Source organism: Rissa tridactyla, chromosome 10, assembly GCF_028500815.1.
Source record: "Rissa tridactyla isolate bRisTri1 chromosome 10, bRisTri1.patW.cur.20221130, whole genome shotgun sequence".
In the NCBI taxonomy this organism is placed as follows: Eukaryota; Metazoa; Chordata; class Aves; order Charadriiformes; family Laridae; genus Rissa; species Rissa tridactyla.
The window spans coordinates 3,096,748-3,119,904 of NC_071475.1; the positions used below are offsets into that span (position 1 = coordinate 3,096,748).

Genomic DNA, 23,157 nt, shown 5'->3' on the forward strand with positions numbered 1-23,157 from the left:
CACTACCTCCAGGAGCGAAGAATGACTCTCTTTCTGTGGTGTTTATTTGTTTATTTTTCTCCCCCGGGATCACCAGTTGCTCCCCAATCTCGGGTTGCCCCAGGTTCCCTGTCCTGCCTGCAGCTGGGACGTGGGGGGATCACCCAGCACCGAAGGGAAAGGCTGGAAGACGGTCCCAGCCCCTGTGGGACCCAAGGGACTGGCAGGGCTCCGCGGCTGGGCTGCTGGGATTTCGGGGGGAAGAACCTGGAGGGGGCACCGGGAGGTTTTACCAGAGTGGTCCAGCTGGGCCCTGAGAGCACTAGGGGATGGGGCAGGGCTAGGTCACAGCTGAGCCTAAAAGTGGCATTTTGGGGGAGCAGGGGGGCAGCCGCACACCCCTGTAACAGCGACTGCTCGTGGGTGCAGGTGAACGAATGCGACTGTGGGTGCGGGAGTGAGCGTGATTGCAAGCGGGTGCCCGGGATGATGCTCACACCTCTCGTCCTCTCCCCGCAAATCCACCAGCTCCCCAGCGGAGCAACCCCACATTTCCAAGTGCGCCGCATGGCAGCACCTCGCGAGGTGTGTTGCCGTCCCACCCTGCTCCCCCGGGTGGGTGACAGGCGGGGGACACTCTCCTCGCCCCACAGAGTCCACAGCAAAGACCTGCGTGTGCTAAGAGCCCGGGGGGTGTCCCAGGCCCGGCCGGGGGCACCCCGCATGCACAGCAGCCCCGCGTCCATGCATACTAAGTAAAGCAAGGAATACATAGATTTTGCCTATCTGCCGATCAAACGCGGAGATCTGCTCTGGTAAATGATGCATTAGATGCGGTGGCTGTATTTGTTGTGTGAGTTTTGAAAGGGTTCCGATAATCTGGAAGCGAGAGATAAGGAACACCATTTATTCAGCAGCACTTTGGAACCAATTTTCAACCCTGTTCAACCCCATTCTCCAGCAGCCTCCAGGAGCCCAGGAGATAAGGATTGGGCTATTCATTATCTTCACAAGGAACAAAGATTAGCTAGCAGAGATGAAAAATTACCCCTGGATAGTAATAATAAGGAAGCGAACCTGGAGAGTTGCTGAGCCTATATTCTCCCTGCTGCTGGTGCTGCTTCTTCTCTTTTTAAATTCTCTCCTTCTCTTTTTTTGTTGAATCAATATTGAAAAGGTTGGTTCTTTTTTTTTTTTCTTTTTTTTAAGGGGAAGAAAAAAAAAAAGCCTTCCCCACTGTCTATAATATTTTTCAATATGCAGAATATGGTTGTTACCGTGGAAGAGAGCGGAGCACAATTCCCCCTTCCTCCCAGACTTTCAGATGACATCTTTAGTACGAAAGCTAAACAGCAGAGGAAAACAACCTTCTCTTCCAGCGGGCATGAGGGGAAAATCGCAACCCCCCCGCCCCTCCGGCCCCATATGGCTGTGGTGGCACCTGAAGGGGTGGCCCTGGCCCCGGGACAGCCCGTCCGGCGAGCAGGCAGCGGCGCGGTGAGCCTCGGGCAGCCCCGCACCTCCGCCGGTCTCAGCCCGCCCCCCGACTCCCCGGCTCGGACACTCCTGTCTGTCCCCTTTTGGGGAAAAATCTGCAGGCTTCAAATCCCGCTTTTCCCGTAGTTTTTCCGCCTGAGCGACGGTCCCTCGTTTTAGAGTCGTTCCGTGCAGGGGCGATCCCGGGGCGCGGCCGGCGACGGCGTCTCCCTCTTCCTGGGCACAGGGGAAAAAAGAGGGGGAGAGATATATATGTATATATTTTAATACCGCATTCTTTTGTATTTTTTTCCCCCTGCATAAATCTGGCGATGTATCTCCTCTCAGAGGATGAAGGGTAATACAGGAGGAGTAATTAAAACACTTACTTTGGAAATGGGCTGCGTGGGGCTGATAAGAATTATCTGCCGCATATCAAGGACCCTTTTTCCCCCGAACCATATCACAAAGACAGACAGAAAATGCCAGCAGAATAGGATTCTCCCCCCCTCCCTTTCCCCTGCTCACATTTTTACCTCCATTATGATGATAATTCCTCTCCCGCGAAACTTTTCTCCTTCCCTTCCCGAGCCGTATTTCGTTTCCCCGCTCCCGCAGGGCCCCCGCCGGACGGTCCGGCCTTTGTCTCTCCATTAATATGGTTTTCCCGCAGCCCCGGGCAGGGGTCTCGCTTGACACCCCCCGCCCCGGAGAATCGCGCCGCGCCCCGCGGCGCCTCCTCGAGGTCCCTGCGGCCCCCCGCGGCGCGACCCCCCGCCGCCGGCCCCGGCGCCCGCCACCCCATCCAGCCACCCGGCCCTCGGCGAGGGGACAGCCCCCCCCCAGCCCCGCACACACACACGCACCGGCAGGAAAATACCCAGCAGGTGAGGATTGCCAAGCCGGGGCTGGGGAGCGCAAACCTTTCCAAAAACATTCGTTCTGTCCGAATTTCTTAGTGGTCTGGTCTACCAGATGTATATTTTACCGTTTCTTTCCTAGCTTTAACAACGACTCGTCGCATAATATATCTCCTTGCGCCTCTTCCAGCTTCTCCGCTGCCCCTCTTACGTGCAGGTGCATAGCCCGAAAGACTGAGTTTGGGAAGGGAGTGGGGGGAGAAGAAACACGAGGTTATACAAAAGCCAGGCTGGCCAATGCAAAGGAAAAAAAAAATCTACCCCCCCCTCCCCAAATATTCCCTTCACTAGGGAGTGGAAACAAAATTCGAATAGGAATAATTTATACGAATAATTGATCCTGCAAAGCGGCTCCCCCCACCCCACCTTCCCTGGGATCCGGTGGATGAAGCAAGCGGCTCGGGAGAGGCTGGGGCTGCGGAGCCCGGTTTCCCAGAGCCTGGGATGTGAGTGTGTGTTGTTGGTATAATATCAATTCATTTAAAATATGAAAGTCAAGTCGCGTAGACTGTGACAGCAACCGTAACAAAAGGTGCAAGCAACAGACAATGTGATGTGCTTGTACAGATATTGTAATGATGCAAATGAAGTGGAGGGGACGAGCTGCCTTATTATGTACATAAATACACAGTGGCTCGCTGTGCCATCCTTGAATGCAGGAGAGTGAGAGAGAGAAGGGGAGGGAAAGAAGGGAGAGAGGGAAAGAGAGGGAGGGAGGGAGGACGGGAAGGGGGGAAGGAGGGAAGGGAGGAAAAAAAAAAAAAAGAGGGCTCAGCTCGAAAACTGCTGCCAGTTTTAAGCAGCGCGCACCTCGGACAGCCCCTCCGCCAGGCTCCGCGCACCCACCGCCCCGGCAGAGCCGCCGCTCCCGGCGCAGGCAGGCGGGGGAGGCTCCCGGCGACCCCGCGGAGGAGGAGAACCGGCGCTTTCCAGGCACCGGTCGGAAAACTGAAAGAAAAACGAGGACGGGCGAAAGGCAAGGTAAGGGGATGCGGCTGCGCGGCTCTGCACAGCCCGGGGGGTTGCCGCACCGGCACCGCGGCTCCGCCGCCGCGCACCGGGATGCGGGTCCCGCTGCTGCAGCGCATCGCTCGGGGCAGTTTCCCCCGGGGACAAACCTGGGCAGGGTTTTGTAAAGAACGAAAAAATGCCCCCAGCACACTCGGACCCTCCCCGAGCTGCCTCCTCCCGCCCGCTCGGGGCTGCCGGTGCCGGGCTGAGCCCGGTGCAGCGCCCGCTGGCTCGGAGATACCGCGGGGGCTCAGCCCGGCTGGGGAGCACCCGGTGCGCCCCCCGCACCGGCACCCTGTGGGGAGCGGAGCCGCCCGGCCGCCTTTAGGTTTGAGGTTTGGTTTTCTTTTAATTCCTTTTTTTTTTTTCTTTCCTTTCCCATTGTCACCGGGGTAATTATTTAAATCTCCATCTTGGAAAGTTGCTTTTCACCCAGGGCGGCCAGGAAAACGCTTCCCGGAGACAGAGTGTGCAGAGCCCCCTCCCCGCAGCCACATCCTATCTCCTCGCTCCCTTTGTTGGCAGATTTGGGCATAAAAAAAAAAAAAGAAAAAAAAGAAAAAAAAAAAAAAGATGCGAGGGGTTTGTTCTGCCCCGGGAAGGCGGCAGGGCCCGGCCCCGCTCCCCCTGCACCTGCCTGCCGGGGAGTCCTCCCCGTCCCAGTCCCGTGCGGCAGCTTTACGGGGCTTTGCATGATTTAAAATTACCCAGCCACATCGGGGACCGGGCCGCTCCTCTCCGCGGGCTCTTTCACCCCCCTCTCCTTTTTTTTTTTTTTTCCTCTTTTTTTTTTTTTTTCTTGTATGTGCAAAGTTCCCCTTTTTATCCTCCTTTTGCTTTGGGGTTCTGAGGCTGGAAGGCAAGAAAAAAAAAAAGAAATAGAAGCAACCAGGAGCGGAGCCTGCCTGGATTTGAGGCGATTTCAATAAGAAAAGCGATTTCATTAAGGGGGGGGGGGGATGCGGGGTGCGGGTTTCGGTCGCGGGGATTGTTCTCTCCCAGAGCACGGAGCATCTTTATTAAACGCAATTTTTTTTTAATTTTTTTTTCTCGGAAACCTAAACCCCGGCCTGATTCAAGCCCCGCGGCTCGCAGGGGAAAGGCAGCCGCAGGCAGCGCCGGGGGCGGCGGGGAGCAGCCGCGGCCGGTGCCGAGACGAGCCCCGCTCCGGGCTCGGTCCCTCCCCAGCAAAGTTTTTTTGCCTGCGCAGAAACAAATCAAACCTGCGGGATCGTCCTCTTTGCTCCCTCCTGCAACAGCTGCGCCCGAAATAACCTTGCAAGAAAAAAAAAAATTACAAAATTAAAGCAGGCTCCTGCGAACGAAATCTTCCCTGGCAGCGCCTGAAAAAAAAATTCATATCTTTTTCTGGAGAAAGGTGTGTGTGTGCAACCCCCCCCCCCCTCCGCCCCCGCACGCCTTCTTTGGGAACTTGCACAAAAGGCGTTTTTGTGGGCAGGTTGGGGTCGACTCGGGGCTTTTCCTCCCCTTTATTTGCAGCCGAGCGAGCCGGGGGGCGGCGGGGAAATCGCGGACAAAGCGCAGGTGAAAGCGTGTGCGGGAGCGGGCCGGGAGGGGAAGCCCGAGACCGAGGGGGACATGCCCCGCAGAAATCGGCTGCGGGATGGGGGAAGGGAAAGCCAGAAGGCTCCTACAGTATTTAGGAAAAAAAAAAAAAAAGAAAAAAAAAAGATTAAGTATTCCGTGATTTATTCCCCGAGCCGTCTCTCTCTCTCTCTCTTTTTTAAAATGCAGCTTAAATAGGGTCTTGTGGTTAAGAGGTAACTGTGTCCTTTTATAACCCTATTAGCAGCCATTAATACGTGCTAGTAACGCGGGACCGGGGGGGCCGGGGGAGAAGAAAAGCAAAGCATAGCCCAGACAAGAGGGAGGAAAACACCGAAAAAAAAAAAAAAAAAAAAAAGGCAGAAAGCAAGAATTTCCCCTCCCCCCCAAAAAAATCACACCCAAGGAAATCAAGCCGGTGGCGGGGGGGGTCGCTGCGGCTGGTGCTGGCCGCCCCCGGCGGGGGACGACGCGGGGCTCCTACCTGCGGGCGGGCGGGAGCCGCTGGCACCGGCCGGCCGGTCCTCTACCTGCCGCGGTCCCCGGCGGGGCGGGGGGGGTCGGGGCGGTACGCCCACAGCCCCCTCCCCGCCGGCGGGCAGCCGCCTTCCCCGGCCCGCCCCGAGACTCGCACACCGCTCAAGGCACCGGCGGCCGTGAGCACCGCGGCCCGGCGCGGGGCTGAACGCTTCTTTCCCGCTTTTTTTCCTTCTTTTTCACGGGGTTTTGCCTGCCCTCCCTGCTTGCGGCCGCCGCGGGTTGCAATTCGGGGCGGAGCGGGGCGAGGGGAGGGGGACGATGCTGTACGGAGGTCTCGACCCCCGGGGTCTCCGTTCAGCGGGAGGGAGCGTGGAAGTTGGGGGGAACCGGCGGGGACACCGCGGGAAAGGGGGTGCCTGGAGGAAAGTGCCCCGGGGGCTGCGGGTCCCGTCCGGCTCAGCCCCGTTTGGTCAGGTACGCTTTTTTCCCAGGATCAGGGGAAAAAAAAAAATAATAAAAAGAGGAAGAAACCCCACTCCAGGCGTGTAAATAAATAGTCTGTGAGCACGGGCGCGGGTATTTGTTTTCTGCTTTCGCCTCTGCCCGGGCATAGGTGTCAACTCCATCACAGGGCACCACTAACTGTTGCTAAAACATGTTGTCGTCCCCCCCCCCCCGCCCTTTAACGATATGACATCACTTGTCAATCAAATCAAAATAACCAGTTGTGCTTCCAGATCTTGGAAAGCTCCTATATTAAAAAAAAAGAAGAAAAAAAAATTGCAACGGCAATAACAAAATAAAGTTAATAAATCGGAGCCCGTTTTGTCGGAGGGGGAGAAAGGGGGGGGGGGGGGGAAAAGGAGAAAAGAAGGCAAAAGGGGGAGGAGGGCGCATCCCCGGCCCGGGCGGACCCTCTCCCCGGAGGCTTGGCAGAAAATTGAGGGGAGAGCTGCTGCTTACCCAGCCGTGTGAAGCGGGCTGCGGAGCGGAGCTAAGCTGCTCGCCTCCAGCAGCCAGCGCGGGTTGCCGATGTTCCCGATGGGTGAATTAATTCAATTAAAAACCCCCAGCCGTGCCGCCGGGGCATTTAGCGGCCGAGACCCGGAGCCGGCAGCCGGCTCGTCAAACGCAGACAGCGGGGACGGGACACGGCGGGGGGAAAAAAAAAAAAAAAAAAAAGTAAAATCCTGCGATCCGGCTGGCTAGGAAATTTCCCAGCTCAGCCACGGGAATTAAACCGCTCCCTCAGCAGAAATCGTTCATCCCTGCTGGAGGGGTCATTTATTTTGCAAAGGGTTTTAATGGAGGGAGAGGGGGATGCAAACAGCGAGATTTGGGTGCGAGGAGAGGCGCCGGCCGCGGTGCCAGCACCCCGGGGGGGACGACAGCCAGACCCCCGACCCGAGGCGGGGGTGGGCGCCGGGGGCGGGGGGGGAGCTCGGCCCGAGTCGGCGCGACCGGAGCCGCTGCCCGCTCGTCCCTTTTGTTTTGCTTCGCCTGCCGGGTAACCCGAGCCGGGGGCTTCAGGGAGCCCTGGCCGGGCAGCGCCGGGGTCTGCCTCGCCATAAATCAAGCCGCCTGATTAATCTTTACAATTTGTCTTTTAAAACAAACACGAACGAATTATCAGCTCGTTAACTGCGATTTTATCACCTGCCTAAAACAAACAGCCCACCCCACTCCTTCCCCCCCCCCCCCCAAAAAAAAAAAAATAAAAAAAATCGCGGCCCCGTGCTGATGGCAGGCTGGCAATAATTAAAACATCCATATTAATTAATAAGGGCGTAGAGAGGCGTTGGGTTTCACCGCCGGCCGGGAGCCGGTGCCGGGGTGATTCCGGCTGCAGCGGGAGCGACCCCCCGGGCACATTGCGCCCCGGCTCCGGGTAGAATGAGGCGCCGAGGGGACCTACCTGCAAACGCCCGGGTTTATTTTATACTCACCCTTCTTTCAAAAAAAAAAGCAAAACAGAAAAATCCGTTTTGTGGGGATATTTGGGTGGTTTTGTTGGGGGTGTTTTGGTGCATGTAGAAAGAAAATCGCTTCGGAGGGAGAAGCCGGATTTTTAGAAAGCTCCGTTGGTTCTCTCTCTGCCTTTTAACTTTCCTTTTTCTGTTTTCTTTTCTTTTTTTTTTTTGCTTTGTTTCCCTTTCCTCCCTGGCACCTCCGGCCTAAGGCGCCCGGGCCCGCTCCGCCGCGGGCCGGCACCTCCGCAGCGCGGGGGGCACTTGCCCCCGGCCCCTCTCCCACCAAACCCGGCTCAGCGCCTGTCCCCGGCCTGCCCGGGCCAACCAGCCCGTCCCGGGAGAAGCCGGCTCCACCGCCCCTTCCGCGCCCGGCAGCCGACGGAGAAGCTGCCGCCCGGCGACCACCTCCCCCCCGCCCCCCGCCGGCGGCAGGAGGGGGCGAGGGGCGCCGCGGTCCCGGCGCCGCCGCGCAGCCCCGAGGGCAGAGGACTGGAGGCGGGGGGGCGAAGCGGGACAACCTGGGCTTTGGGTGCAGGAGGCCGGCAGAGGAAAAGATGCGGGGAGGAGGAGGGGAGAGCAACGCCGGCTCCCCCTGCCCCAGCCGCCGGCCCCCGCTTCCCCGCTGTGGGTCCCCTCGGGGGGGCTGCGCTGGGGGTCCCTTGGGGGGGAAGGCTTGGAGGGGGACAACGGGTGGTGGTGGGGGAACAGTTAGGGAGGGAACCCCATGTCGCTCCGGCCAGACGGGCTCCGCAGCGAGGAAAGGGAGTTTTATTATTATTACCGTCATCATTATTATTATTATTGTTATTATTTAAAGAAAAAAAAAAGTTCATTTCCTGGCGAATTTGGCAGTGGCGGGTGACGTCAGAGCCCCGGCGTCGTAGTGACTGGGGCGGCCGGGCCGGGGGAGGCCGGCTCCGGCTCCCAGCCCCCGGCGCTGCCCGCCGCGGGGGCGGCCCTCGGGGCAGCAGCAGCATCCTCGGGGTCGCCCCGGCTCCCCCCGCCGCCATCCTCTCGGCGGGGCCCGCACGGCACCGACTGGCTCCCGTGTCCCCCCCGGCCCCGGCCGCGCCGTCGGGCTGGAGCCGCGGCCGCTGCACGGCGGGCGGTGGGGCCGCTCTCCGCCACCCCCTGCGCCGCTCCCCGGGCGAGAGCCGGATTCCTCCCCGCCGCGTCCAGCTCGGAGGTTTTAGGAATTGCGTCCAGTTTCCCTTTTCCTCCGAAAGCAGCGGCTGGGGAACGGGAGGGGGGCGCCTGGGAAACGGGACCTGCAGCAGCGCCCGGCCGCGCTCTGGGGGGCTGGTTTATTTTAATTTTTATTTTATTTTTTTCCCATTAGTATTATTTTCTGCCCCAAAAGTGGACGGGTTTATCTGCACCTTGGGCGGTGGTAGAGCCCCACGCTCGGCCCCGGCCGCTGCCGAGCTGCGCTGCAAACTCCAGAGAAAACGCCTGTTGATTCGGGTTGCGCCTCTCCTCTCCGGCCCAAATCACACAAGTAATTGCAAATTTAAAAACTGTGTTGGTTTTCTTTTAAAAAAAAGAAAAAAAGGGAGAGAAGGGGAAAAAAGTGAGTTGCGGCGCCGCAGCCCCATCGGGGAGGCAGTAGCCGGTCCCCCGGCGCGCTCCTGCCCCGGCCCGGCTGGGCTACCCGGGCCTGGCCATTCGCTGACGCAGTCGCCAGCGAGCCCCAAGCCTGGGCCCGGCCCGAGGGCTGCAGGCCGGGGAGCCGGGCAGGATCCGTCCCTGCCCCGCAGGCTACCCGGCGCGGCGTGGAGGACAGCGGGGCCCGGCGCAGAGCCTGGCATTTATTTGTTTTTAATTATTTTTTTTCCCCCATTCAGACAGTTATTTCAAACTAACGTGATGGGAACAACCACGCTGGGGTTTGTCCTGCTCCCGGCCGCGCGCTGCCCTGCCTGATTTAGGGGATTTTAGCGTATTTATCTCCCCGGTGCCGATTTCCATCCCCCCAGCCCAGCCCCGCGCATCCCGGCGGCGGCGCTGGGAACCGCGGCTCCGCGGCCGGGCAGCACCCGACGGAGCCGGCCCCATCGCCGAGCCCTTCCCGCACTCCGTCCTCGCTCGCCCCCCCCCCCCCCCCGCATCCCTGCATACCCCGGCGGGACCCCCCTATTTTGCCGTCCCCGCCCCGCAGGGGCGTGCAGAGCCCGGGCGGGGAAAGCCCCCACGGAGCTGCCGGGCGAGGATGCTGCGGGCGGGGGAAGGAGGGGGGGCGGAGGAGGGGGTCTGCGCCTCTCCCCCCACCCCACCCCCCCGGGCCGGCTCCGTTTGGGGCCGGGGGTGCGGTTTGGGGGCGGTGTGGGGCGGCGGGATTGGCTGGCCCGGCCGCCGGCCCCGCTCGCCCCGGCCCGTCTGCGGCGCCGCGGCCAGCTGGCGCCAGCGCTCATATAGGATGCGCGGGGATGGGACCGAGCCGGCCAGAGCAGCGGCTTTGCCATCTGAGTAACACCCTCCATCCAGCCTCCTCCCGCGCTCGCTCTGCCTCCCCCCCCCCCTTTCTCCCTCCTCGTTTTTTTTCTTTTTTTTTTTTTTTATTATTTTTTTCTCCCCCTCTCCGCGGCACTCGCATCCTCCGAGCAGGCATCCATCACCACCCACCCCGCCGAGGCACCCTGCCTCCCGCGCCGGGTAAGTGTGGGGCGCGGGGGGGGGCCGCTGCTAGGGCGCACTCGCTGCTTTCGCTAAAAACCCCTCCTTCTCCCCCCTCTTCTCGTTCTCCCCCCCCCCCCCGCCCCTTCTTCCCTCCTTTTCCTTTTGTGTCAGTCGGAGTTCTTGCTAGAACTACGCTATATTAGATCTGCCATTCTTCCTTTTTTACCCGGCTTTTGAAGCCAGCTGGAAAAACTCCTGTTGACGTTTGTAGCGAGAGCGGGGGGAAAGGAAGCTTTTTGCCTTTTTTCTTTTTTTTTTTGGTAAAGAGTTTGAAATGGGATCTCTGTTTATTTTGCGGGGCAATGAGCAGGGAGGGCGCAAGTCGAGGACTTTAGGGGAGAGGATATTTTTGGAAGGGGGGAGGGGCTCTGCTTCCCCCCCTCCCCATCCATTTCCCGCTGGGAACGCGAGCCGGCGGGGAGCCGTCCCGGCGGGGAGCGCACCCCGGGGCCGCCGAGCCGCTAACCCTCCCGTCTCTCCCTGCAGGTGCTGCCCCGGCGCTCCCCGGAACCCGCCGCTGCCACCCGCCCGCTGACAGAGGGACACGCTGACGCCGGGGGTCCGTCCCCCCCCACTTCTGAGGGCGCACTCCAGTCACCCGGCGATTTTCTCTTTTAAGAAAAGCCACTCCGACTCCTAAAAGCCACCCCCCGAGCAGCACCACCGCCCCCTCCCCACCGAGCGCCGCTCGCTCCTGGTCCGGGGGTGGGTGGGAGGGGAGGCCCGAGGCCATGGAGGTGGCCACGGACCAGCCTCGCTGGATGGCCCACCACGCCGTGCTCAACGGGCAGCACCCCGAGAGCCACCATCCCGGACTGGCTCACAACTACATGGAACCAGCGCAGCTCCTACCTCCGGACGAAGTCGATGTCTTCTTCAACCACCTGGATTCCCAGGGCAACCCCTACTACGCCAATTCTGCCCATGCCCGGGCCAGGGTCTCCTACAGCCAGGCACACGGTAAATCCGCACCCGCTGCCCTCCTCTATGCCCCCGTCCCCGCCCGCGCTCCCCAGGCCCCTCCGTGCCGGTGCCCGACGTGGAGGCGAGGAGTTCCACCCGCGGGCCGCCTCGGTGTGTCGGAGCCGGGGGGGGAAAGGAGATCTAAGGAAACAGGATAGAAAGGGAGGCACGGGTGGATTTTAACCCTAGAGATAACCAAGGACTGGCGGAGGGGAGGGAAAGAAAGGGGGGGAGGTGAGAGAGGAAGGGGAAATAGTGTGCGCAGAGGCTAAAACTTCTCAGACACGGCTACTTCCCGGATGCAAAATACAAACCGATTCAAATCGGCGATGGATTTTATTCGGGGGTGGTTTTAGGACCCGAAGAAAGCGCGTTGCAGCAGCTCGGAAGACAGAGCAGAATTCTGGGGGTTTGCTGCTTATTCCCCGGGGTGGGGCGGGAGGAAAGGGGGGGGGGCCGCTACTGCTGCCCCGGGTGGCTGGGTCCCGCTCCTGCTGCCCCGCTGCTCCTTCTCGCTGGGCTAGCTGCTATGTCCCTCGGAGGGGACAGGGAGAAGGGGCTGTTGCGCCAGTCTGGCTGCTCTTCTCCGGGTTGTGAAATCTACCCCCATGCCCGGCTCCCCTCCGGCTGCCCGCAGACAGACAGGGGAGCTGGGAGACTTCCCAGAGCCGCTGCGGGCTGAGCTGCCCCACGCTGATCCCAAACGCTCTTGTGTTCCTACAGCCCGCCTGACCGGGAGTCAAATGTGCCGGCCTCATCTTATCCACAGCCCCGGGATCCCTTGGCTGGACAGCAGCAAGGCGGCACTGTCTGCCCATCACCACAACCCCTGGACCGTCAACCCCTTCACCAAGACACCCCTGCACCCCTCGGCAGCCGGAGCCCCCGGGGCCATCTCGGTGTACCCAGGCAGCAGCACCTCCAGCACTGCCTCCGTCTCTTCGCTCACCCCAGCCTCACACTCCAGCTCCCACCTCTTCGGCTTCCCCCCGACCCCTCCCAAGGAAGTGTCCCCGGACCCCAACTCCACCAGCGCTGCCTCCCCTTCATCCTCCGCCGGGGCCCGGCAGGAGGACAAAGACAGCATCAAGTACCAAGTGTCGCTGTCGGAGGGAATGAAGATGGAGAGTGCCAGCCCGCTCAGAAGCAGCCTCACCAGCATGGGGGCCCAGCCCTCCACCCACCACCCCATCCCCACCTACCCCTCCTACGTGCCGGCTGCCCACGACTACAGCAGCAGCCTCTTCCACCCAGGCAGCTTCCTGGGGGGCCCCGCGTCCAGCTTCACCCCCAAGCCGCGAAGCAAGGCCAGATCCTGTTCGGGTAAGTGTTGTACCCCCAACCGCGTCCCCGGGGTGGAAGGGCCGAGGTGAGGGCTGTGCCTGTCGCGATTGGCTTCGCTGGCTGTTTGGGGGTGAGGGTGCAGGCTGCTGCAAGGCTGGGCGCTTGTGTCGGCTCCCTTCGGGACAGAGGGGCAGGTGGCAGCTTAGTCCCACTTTTCCGGGGTTTTAAACTAAGAGACGGAGCTTCTACCAGGCTCCTGTGGGTGCCAACACATCCGCAGCGGCTGCTGAGCCACAGGGCACTGGCCTCGGGGCGCTCGGATGGAGCCGAGGGACACGGGGACCGGTGGGGTGCGAGCCGGGAGATCGGGTTGTACAAAGAGCGATTTATATGAGGAAAAAAAAATATGTTTTCCTTGGAGAAAAAGCTGGACCCAGCCACCCGAGGGGCTCAGGCCTGACCCTGTTCCCCCAAGTCAGTAAACCCCCCGCGGATTACACTGGGGACATCCTAGCGATAGGTATTTCTCCCTCAATAATTTCCACGTCTCTGCACTAACACGCACCCAGGCCCCAGCGCAGGATGAAAGCGAAACTGACCCGGCCGGTCCGCTTCGAATCGCAGAGGGCCTTATTTCCTTCACGTTTTACAGGAGCAAAAGTTCAAATATAGTTTACATACCAGTGCGAAAGACTAAGGTGTCCAGTCATGACTAACTTACTCCAGCCTAACTCGAACTAGAAAATACCCCTTTCCTCCCCACCCCCCCGCCCCGAACCAGACGTATCTCTGCTTCCAAACGACCGACTGCAGACCTGCCCCGTGTTCACAGCCCTTCCTTGCATTTCTTCCTAAAAGTGCAGTCCTAAATCAGTAAATTAGACGGTGGACAAAGTTTTGATCCCATTTTGAAATCACACTAGTCGTACAACTGGACAGGCAAATTAAGACAATTTGTGTAATTCTAACCTTCCCGCTTTAACATCCTCAGCCACGGAAGGGAATAAAATGCAGTATATTAGGACTGAATTTAAACAGTCCTTTAAAAATACACGGCTATGTATGCTTTTGTGTGTGTATTCTTATATATCATTGCACATCTATGCTTACGAACACACCACATGCATTTATTTTTGAAATAGACAATAATTTAGAAATGTGATCTCTTACGAGTTTTGCAACAGAAATATCAGCTATTTTACAAGCTCATCATCTCTGTTTCAAATGGCGCCTCCGAGGGGAAAAGCACACTCTCCCTCTGCCATTGTTTAGATGCAGTTGCTACTATGTATGTGTATTTTTTAGCAGTGAGGAGGGTAGTAAATACATACAATTAGCAGCCCGAGCCTCCCGAGTTTGGGAACAGACTCAAGACCCAGTTCTGTGAAGATAAAGGAATCTCGAGTATCTTTTTAATTTTTATCCTCTAGTTGCTGATTATTTTATTAAATGGGGGAAGCTAGGAACTTTTTTGTTTTGTTTTACGTTGTGGCTTGGTTTTGGTTGTTTTTTGTTTTTTTTTTTCTGTAAGGCAGCCCCCTGTGCAAGGAACTGGGGAAAGTTCGTGACCACTCAGTGTTTTTGTAGGAAAACTAAGACTCACGACACGACGACTCCTGCAGCTTCCTGCCCTAGGAGGGACAAAAGCTACCAATGCAGTGCCGCAGAGCTCCCCTCATTTTTCACTCTAGACTGTGTTGTTTAAAAGCCACCCACTCCCTAGATTAAAGGAGACGCAAGCCCCGCTGAACTCGACATGGCCTGCTTCAGTTATTAGCAAAAAGAATTTCCTCTCTGGTCAAATACTGTAGGATTTGCATAAACTATATTAAGAGAGATTTCTATATTAAGCAGACCTGCCCTCGAACCATCAGAGGCAAATGAACTTTTAGCAGAGAGATTTCTGAGGCAGAAATGCATATCTAGGAGTTACATGCTGGGTTTTAATAGAGCCGTTCGACAATGTCGTGTTTCCCATGTTGTGCTACTAAAACCAGTAACGAGTAATAAGTAATAAGGTAAACTGCTCCCTACCAAATCCAAGCCGTATCGTTGAAAAATCACAAAAACTGAAAAGAACTCAAAGCCTGTTTTTTACAGCAATTTCCAGAGTGCTTGCTGAAACTGAACTTTCTTAAATATTGGCGTTAACAGCGTTTTTCTGCCTTTAGAACAAAAATCATAACTGAGCCTTTGGCATTCTGTATCCATTCCCAATCTGCTCGGCTTTACTTTTTCATCCCATAGCATTTGCAACCAAAAGGAAAGCTCAGAACGGGAGGTCTTTTTGCTTAGATTTAATTCTAGAAAACCTCTTCCTTTGACCCTCTCTTTAACATGTTGTGTGTTTGCAGGTGTGTGTGTTTGTGTAGGTGTGTATTTATGGCAGGAGAACACAGGATCTAACCATCGGAGTGCAATAGATACGGGAGGGGAACAGTGCCCAGCGCAGATTAAGGGAGTTCTCGTTACTGAAACGATAACTTCCATCTGACACAATAAGAGTGTCACTCTTTCTCACCTTGCAGAGAGCGCTGCCTGTTTCTGATCATGACATAAAATACTCACCGGAGTCTGGGCGTTCTCGAAACACTGAGCTCCTTGCTGCATGTGCTGTAGATGTCACTGCTGTCTGATTGTGCTTGAATTAACACACTGTTTTGACTTCTGGAAAATGCCTAAAGGACAATGCAAAAAGCTTTTGTGAATTTGTTTTTAAAGAAAGAAATCCGGTTTCTTCGTGTTTCCATTTAGAAGGCAGAGAGTGTGTGAACTGTGGAGCAACTGCTACCCCTCTCTGGAGAAGAGACGGCACCGGGCATTACCTGTGTAACGCCTGCGGGCTCTACCACAAAATGAATGGTCAAAACCGACCTCTCATTAAACCTAAACGAAGGCTGGTAGGTGTCTCTGTTTCTCCTGGGTTTGGGGATAAATTAGGCAAAGGGACCACACGCAGGCATAAGTCGAACGGGTGGTATCTGCTCAGCCCCTGCGCGGAGCTGAGCTGTACTGTACACGGGGGTCAGTCACGTCGAGGTCACCGCCGTGCCTGGGGGCAGATCTCCCCCCAGCCCCGGCGTCCCCGGCACAGACCACCACGCCGCAGCCCGCCGTGCGCGCCTCTGTCCCCAGCCTCCCTGCCGCTTACAATGCACGCGGGATATCGCATATCCGTCTCCCCGTTTATCCTTGGATGACAGCTTTTAATTTAATTCCTCATTTATTTGGCCTCTTGGGACGTTTTGGGCGCATACTGGGAGCGAAAGGGTTATGCGTGTGAATGTCCTGCACCGTGTACTAAAAAAAAGTTCCAGCTCCAAAAAGCAAAACAAATCAGATGAGTCAAAGCTACTGCTCCCTACTTAATAATTATTTGTATAAAAGCCATGAAGTAATTTTCACTCTTATATTCTCTGGCAATATTAATATTGGTTCCCTCCCCAGACAATCCCCTACTGTTTAAAAAAAAATCCTATTATTTTTCCATGGAGTCACCTATACTTTGTATTTTCATTTGAGTGATTTTAAAAAAATGTCCTTTCTAAGCTCCTGGTAGTAGTTTCCTATCCGGATATCTGTACGTTAAAGATAAGGAAACTTTGTGTATCTGTTTCCTGACTCTAAAAGCTTTAGAGAGTTTCTATAGGCAAGCCTTGCCAGTCATGCTTGCTGTTTTGAAATTTCTAATACACTCTACTCCACAAATAATGCCTAAAATGCTAAGAATAATAAATATATTTTTTGAAGCTTTGTGATTTATGGTGCCTAAGTCTCTGAGCTATTCGTGGGCACGTTTCAATGAGGTTTGGAGAGCAGAAAATTGGCATTACTGCTCTAACGCTGGGATGGGATACAGAAGATTTCTGTCATGAGTCAGAATTTCAACTATGCAAGCTTCTTAATGACTTGCCTTCTAAAGTGACTGACATATAGAAAAATGTTAAGACAACAGTGTAACATTATCGTCTCTCAGGCTCAAGTGCTTTCCAGTCTGAATGGGACAGGCCATAGAGTTAAGCAGCATAGTTGAGTATCAGTAAGCCATCTCAAATATGCAAACATGGGTCTCCACCTTCCAGTGTGTTGGGAGACTGTTATACTTAGCTCACTGCGAGGGGTTTGGGGGGCACTAGAGAGTTTTTCTTTAGTTAAGTTGTTTTAATGTTTTGTTTTAATTGATTTACAGCTTTGTTTATTGCCCCTTTTTCCACTGTAGCTTGCTTGTTTGCGGGGGAGAGGAGATGGCCATCTTTGGGAATTTATTCATCTGACACGCAATAGCAAAGTGATCGTATTAATAATGTCAGTGTTTGGAAGTCTGGCATTAATTGTGTTTGGGTTGCATGAGTGTACTTGCAGTAGGGGGTACCCCCTCTTTCTGCCTTTGGCCTGTTCTCACGGGCGAGTAAGGGACTGAAATATATGAGTCTCCCAGGGTCTGATTCTTGCCTTAAGCTGCTGAGCCGTCCGTCAGCTTTGGGAAAGTTAAGAGGGCTATGGTGTAAATCAGGAGCAAGTGAGGACAGAACCCGGTGCTCCTCTTTTGCGAGCTGGGTTGGTCTGTGCTTCGAGCCGCACCAGCTCCCTAGCGGAGCCGGCCGGCACAAAGTTCTCATCTGGGAAACCCACCGCTCCGTGACTGCGCTCATGGAGATGCCCAGTGCATTAACGCGAGCTTCGCTGCTGCTTCACCCTATGGCTCTCAGGGGCTTAATTGCAAAAATACCCAGGGAGCAAGGCCCCGGGGAAATCGCCACGATTGATATGCATTAGAAAATAAACTCTGCTAATTTAAGAAACGAAAATATTGAGTCCTCCGCATTAATCCAATTGCACAAAGTGGACTGTACTTCGTCCACTTCCAGAGGCAGAGTTGAAGCTTTCTAGTACAAAATTATTTCCCAAAATATGGGGTGCAATTAGTCTGGCCGTAACACTTTATACGATAGCATGCTTGCACAAAGAACGTATTATTGTGGGGTCTGGTAGACAAGGGCCCATCCAGAAATTACTGGCTGCCTGCTGTTCTACTTTTCCTGTTCTTGTTTTGGGAGGTGGTTGAATGTTTTGGCATTTTTCTTTCCCCCCACCTTGGTTTCAGCAGAACAATAGTTTTAGAAAGGGTGGTGGATTTGGGGGGGGGTGGGTTGGGGGGGTTGCTTGCCTTTTTTTTTTTTTTTTTTTTTTTTTTTTTTTTTTAAGACCGTTGTTTGAGGACTTGTCAGCCAAGGAACTGAGTAGGGACAGAGGCGGCAGACGGGTCAGCGGAATCATTGCTGCAAGGCATGAAATTTGGTTTGCTAAATATTTAAAGAAAGTTGGAGCCGGTTTTGTTTTCTGCCTTTCACTTGTAAATGGAAACTGAATTTTCAGTGATGGCTCTGATAAATACTGCACCCAGTTAAGTAATGCGGTTGGTTTTCTTTTGTGTCCATCTTTAAAGGGCCAGAGTAGGGGTAAAAATCACATTCTTTAGGATCATTCCCTCTTTTCAAACCCAGTCCCAACACTGGCACAAACTAAATCGGTCATTTAAGGGGGGGAAAAAAAAAAAGGCAAATGCATTTTCATGACGCATTCTAGAATCCTGCAAAGGGAAAACCCGAACAAATTAGATGTCGTTTTCCCCTCTAAATTTTTTATTTGTGGAGTTAGAGATGTGTTGTTTCTCTCTACGTCCCCTGCATACATGGTGCCACGGGGCTTGAAACTGCAATTCCGCATAGTAAAATACTTGAATTTAAACAAAAAACTGACTGGAGCTTTCCTTCAGCCCTGATGCTCTGTAAAGCCTTAGTATCTAGTTCTACCCAACCTAAATATTGAGTCCAACTTGACCTTTCTCATGATCTCCCTCCTGCCAATATGTTTTTAATTTTCTTTTTCTTTTGGTTAGTCAGCGGCTAGGAGAGCAGGGACTTGTTGTGCCAACTGTCAGACAACCACCACGACCTTATGGCGACGTAACGCAAACGGGGACCCAGTTTGTAATGCCTGCGGACTCTACTATAAATTGCACAATGTGAGTATTTACTCATCTCATGTGTCGCTGCTTGCCTAGCCGGGATTGATGTCTTAACTGCATGGTGTACACTAGGCTTTTATTGGTTTCAGGGTTTTGGTTGTTGTTTTATTCCTTCCCCCGTCTCTAAGGTTCCCCTGGGAAGTGACAGCCATTCTTTGTCGGCATAGTGATGCTAAGTTCAGTGACATTACAATGTATTAGCTTGGCTTCTAACGCTTGGGCAAATCAGGCAAAATAGAGCTACCACACTTGGGTTTAACTATGCATGTTTTGTGTGCTGTTTCCCTCCAGAAACACAGAAGCTATTTGGAATGGTCCCTCTGCAAAAATTAATCCCGATGGGGCATCTTCATTTTGACTTTTTTTTTCCAAAATAATTACATCTAAGGCTTTGGGGTTTTTGTGTTTTTGGTGGTGTGTTTTTTTTTTTTTAAAGAAATTAATCCTTAGCAGGAATCACTTGACATGTTGGAACGTTATTTAAACTGTGAGTAACAGAGGTTACTGTTACAAGATTGCTCATGTTTTAGGACTGAATTTGGGTCAACGTGTGCCTCCTAGTTTGATCTCTCCTATTAGGAAATGAATGAGGACTGAGGGTAAGCCTACGGGAAAGAGAGTCATCAGCTGCCAAATTCAGTTCAATTTGTTTTTCATGTCTAGGGTTTTTTTTGTGTGTGTGGTTTTATTAAACAAATCAATATAAACAAGTTCTGCAGAGAGAAACACCATTTTTTTTGGCCAGAAAAAGGTCTCCATCCAGGAAAAACACATGGGGGCTGTCCAAATATTTTCATTTTTGCACAATAAGGTCATTTTGTCTGCATGAGCCTGATTTTCTCATTTCTTGCAGGTGAACAGGCCTCTGACCATGAAAAAGGAAGGAATTCAGACCAGGAATAGGAAAATGTCCAACAAATCAAAGAAGAGCAAGAAAGGCTCTGAGTGTTTTGAGGAACTGTCCAAGTGCATGCAGGAGAAATCGTCTCCTTTCAGCGCTGCTGCCCTTGCTAGTCACATGGCGCCCATGGGGCATTTGCCGCCTTTCAGCCACTCTGGACACATCCTACCAACACCTACCCCCATCCACCCATCTTCCAGCATCTCATTTGGACATCCACACCCATCCAGCATGGTTACAGCCATGGGATAAAACCCGACGACCAAGAGACCCACCCAGAGATGAAGAACATGGGGCTTTGCCTAAGATGACACCAAGTAAGAAAATGTTCTGCCAAGAGGAGCATGTAGGGATGGCAAAAGGGAATCTTTGCTCCCATGTGGTTTGACTCTTAATGCTGGACTAAAACCTTGCAAATGATGGGTCTTCTGCAGAAACGTGTAGTGGTGCCTGTAATGCACTTTGCCCCCTCAGGTATTAGGAAAAAGAACTCACCTGTTCGATACTTAATGGTCCAGCAGGAAGCAAAAAGGTGGCAGAAGCTGAAGGAAAAGGCTTGGAACTGGCTTTCCTTTCTCTCTTTGTTATTACTGTGAATATTGTAAAGAGATATAAGCAGCCTCGCAGGATGGAATCGGCTTACTGGAAGCCAGACATGCTGGATTTCTATCGTGGACTCTGTTTGGGATGGGGAAAAAATAATAAAAAAAAATTAAAAAAGGACAACTTTATAAAGACGTAATTTTTAAAATGAAATCAGACACAAAGTCATATTTATTTTGCTCTTGTTTTCCACAAAAAGCCTCAACCCTCTGATTGCATGTTTTTGTGCTGTTGTTTGCAATGGTAAGAAAACCTGCCTTCAAAACAAGGGGGAGAGGGGGGAACATATGCAACAGCCCCCCTTGGATTAGCTCCATCTATCTTCCATACCAAAATATCTACTAGGAAGAGGGAAAAGACTGGGGAGGGGAACAAAGCAAAAATGTAACTGTAATACGGGATTTTAATGTGCCCAAGGTGGTGACTATTTTGACACAATTTCTTCATTCTTCTCCCTAACGTGAAAGATTTGTTTTTGAAAAAAAAAAAAAACAACCAAAAAAACAAAAAAACATCCCCTCTCCCAACTACTCTATTATTCCTTAAAACAGACAGCTAAATCAGACAAACTGTTGGGAAAAAACTCTCGGGAAAGCAATCCTGCACTAGTGAGGGACGAGATTCAGGCATTTATCAACTGTGTCACGGCTAACTTCTAGCACAGCAAAAACCATCACAGGGCATAAAAACATCCAACTCGCAGACTTCAGAGGTTGAAGCATTTTGTTCCGTTGTGTTGGCAGCTGTCGCTTCAAAATGCAGATGAGCTGCTGGGGTAAACTTACGGCAGTGTGGCCACCACGTCCGCCCGCAGCCAGCCAGCGCGTGTGCCGTCTCAGGCATCCAGGCCCCGGTGGACTTCACAGGGAGGAAGGGCAGAAATGAGGTTGAGATCACTGGAGAGGGGAGAGAGAGAGACAATCAGTTTGAGCTTCACACATCCGTCAAATCCCAGACACAACGACAGCTGATGAGACGAGGGAAAGCATCGTTCTAAGGGGAACGTCCGTTTTCCGTAGCGTATTTTATATGAAAAAAAAAAAAAAACCTAAAAAAAGAAAAAAATTAAATTCCCATTATTAAACCATATTGTACGTAAATGACCGAAAACAAAGCTATTACCAATGTGAAGTGTATTTTATTGATTGTTATGATCTGATGCCTCTCGTGAACACAAGCTCCAGTATAACATACAATGTACATATTTAGCTATACTTCTGATGAAAAATGCCCCCATGAACAGAGGGGTTTGATAATGTAAACCACGTAAGCTTAACTCTGTGACAAGCTTTTTATTTTATTTTTTTTTTTAATTTTTAACTTTTTTGTTGTTGGGGTTTTTCTTTTTTTTTTTTTTTTTGGATCAAGCCAATTGTATCTTTACTGCGAAAGTCCTGCTTTAAAGAAAAAAACCGAAACAAATAAAAATGGATGTACATTAATTTTTTTTCTAAACATGTAATTCAAATATTTGATAATGAATTAAGAACCAAGCAGCCATGAAAATCCTGCTTTCCTCCTTTTTCTGGTCTGCGTAGGCATATAGGTGCACTTTGTAAAGAAGTGGAAACAAATAAATGGGAAACTAAATCAGTTTGGAGAAATCATAAGAATTTTTAGTCTACTGAGGTAAAAAATTGGGTCCTTTTTACTTTTTACCTTTCACAATGGTACAGTTCTATATTATTTGTACCCAACTCAAATTTCTGTAGGATTTGGGCAGGGGGGCGGGGAAGGGATGTGGGTGGAAGACAGGGATTACTGATACAGTTGACAAAGTGCAATATATTGTCAGTCACTGCAGCATAGACAACGGCAGTCGAGATTTAAATTATTTTGTACTTGTATCAGCATAAAAAAATTCTGCAGTATTTTCTGTTTTTATTTTATTTTTTTTATTTTGCTTATTTTTGGATTAGTGAACTAAGTTATTGTTAATTATGTACAACATGTTTATATATTGTCTGTAAAAAGTGTATGCTTTCCTCATATTCCTTCAAGGTGAATATTGCTAAGAATAATAAAATACCTTTTTTGTGAAAGTACCTGTGCCCAGCTTCATGTCATAAAGGCTGCTTTTAATAGGGAGAAAGGAAAAATTACCGTCGTCATTGTTGCCAGTAGAATTACTAGCTTAAACTTTATGCAGAGCGGTCTATTGATATTTCAAAAACCTACCAGGGTAGGACAAAAAAAAGTGGTTGGTGAATGATTTAGTATAAAAGGCACAGGTACAAAAGCTCATTCTCCGGTGTTGTTTTGGGGTGACGAGGTCATGCAGTTAAGTGTGCTAAAGTTTCTAAACCAGTTTAAAAATCTAAGGCAGCAGCCACGTTGCAGATGATGAAGTGCAGTTTCTCTAGGGGTTTTTGTTGGTTTTTTTGCATTGTTTTTGAAGTTTTTGGAGAAATGTTTTTCAATTAAACCCAAGTTTTGACCAGGACCGTAAACTTGGAAAAGCAGCCAGCTGCTTAATGGGTTTCGAGGCAGGGCCTGTGTTAGACTGGGCAAAGTTCTCCGTAGGTTCTTGCACTGCTGTAACAGGCAACGCTGTCAACCTGGAAACCTGTTTCCTACCATTTGGTGTCATCCGTGGCGTGAAGACAGCCACGGGGGATGGCCAGCTTGGAGCTGCTCTGTGCTGTCCTAGGAACAAGGGCTGCAGCTGTGGGTGCAGGGGGGCACGCACGTGGGCTGGCACACGAGGATGGAGAAGAGTGCTTACCAAGCAGCTCTCCCATGGCCAAAACTTTGTGGCTGCTTTCATCACACAGTCAAGCCTGACCCACAAAAGAAACTCCTTAGAGGCTTACAAAGTGATGCAAAGTCCCCCCGCCATGCGTAGGGGTGAGTACCGCTGCTACTAAACCAATATTTTCAAGAAAACTGCTAATGAACTTTGGGTTTCCTCCTTTGACCCCCCGGGAGTCGCGTCTCACTTCTGTGGAAACCAACTTGGGGATAACTCCTTACTCATTAAGAAAAAAAATAACTTCAGTTCCTTTTTCAGCGTGTGTGTGCAAATTCCAGCCCTTTCTATCAGTGCTTCTCTTTAACCGTGCAGCCTCCTCCCCAGCCCTGTTTGCAAGCCCTGCTCGCGAATGACAAGGAGTTGCGGCAGCTCTAGATGTGCTGAAGAAAGCACACGCAAGCGGGACGAGGCCTTCCCGCATCATTTCAGACGAGTTAATCATCTCTCTAACTTGTTTAGCGAGGCTCAGTGCAAACAGCCATTTAAAAAAAAAAAAAAAAAAAAAGGCAGTTTATAGCATACCATGCAAGCTTCATTTAAAAAGAAAC

General features: G+C 52.5%; 2 protein-coding genes across 5 annotated transcripts; one reads left to right on the plus strand and one right to left on the minus strand.

The window, feature by feature from the left end:
* Window positions 1–1,161: 1,161 nt before the first annotated feature.
* On the minus strand, window positions 1,162–9,067 carry LOC128915702 (collagen alpha-1(I) chain-like). The gene is made up of 6 exons (XM_054216429.1): window positions 9,054–9,067; window positions 5,437–5,660; window positions 4,610–4,661; window positions 3,186–3,323; window positions 2,444–2,549; window positions 1,162–1,692 (listed from the first exon to the last, which is right to left on the minus strand). The coding sequence occupies exons 1-6, from the start codon at window positions 9,065–9,067 to the stop codon at window positions 1,300–1,302; spliced, it is 927 nt and encodes a 308-aa protein (XP_054072404.1). The 3' UTR covers window positions 1,162–1,299.
* GATA2 (GATA binding protein 2) lies at window positions 7,829–21,902 on the plus strand. 4 transcript variants are annotated; one of them, XM_054216346.1, is made up of 7 exons: window positions 7,829–8,900; window positions 10,007–10,054; window positions 10,565–11,038; window positions 11,765–12,364; window positions 15,047–15,225; window positions 18,225–18,350; window positions 19,207–21,902. In XM_054216346.1, the coding sequence occupies exons 3-7, from the start codon at window positions 10,810–10,812 to the stop codon at window positions 19,504–19,506; spliced, it is 1,434 nt and encodes a 477-aa protein (XP_054072321.1). In that variant the 5' UTR covers window positions 7,829–8,900; window positions 10,007–10,054; window positions 10,565–10,809; the 3' UTR covers window positions 19,507–21,902. The 4 variants fall into 4 exon arrangements, with proteins under 4 accessions (XP_054072321.1, XP_054072323.1, XP_054072322.1 ...); XM_054216348.1 differs by lacking the exon at window positions 7,829–8,900 and having other exon boundaries at window positions 9,673–10,054; window positions 15,080–15,225; XM_054216347.1 differs by lacking the exons at window positions 7,829–8,900; window positions 10,007–10,054 and adding an exon at window positions 10,174–10,338.
* Window positions 21,903–23,157: the final 1,255 nt, after the last annotated feature.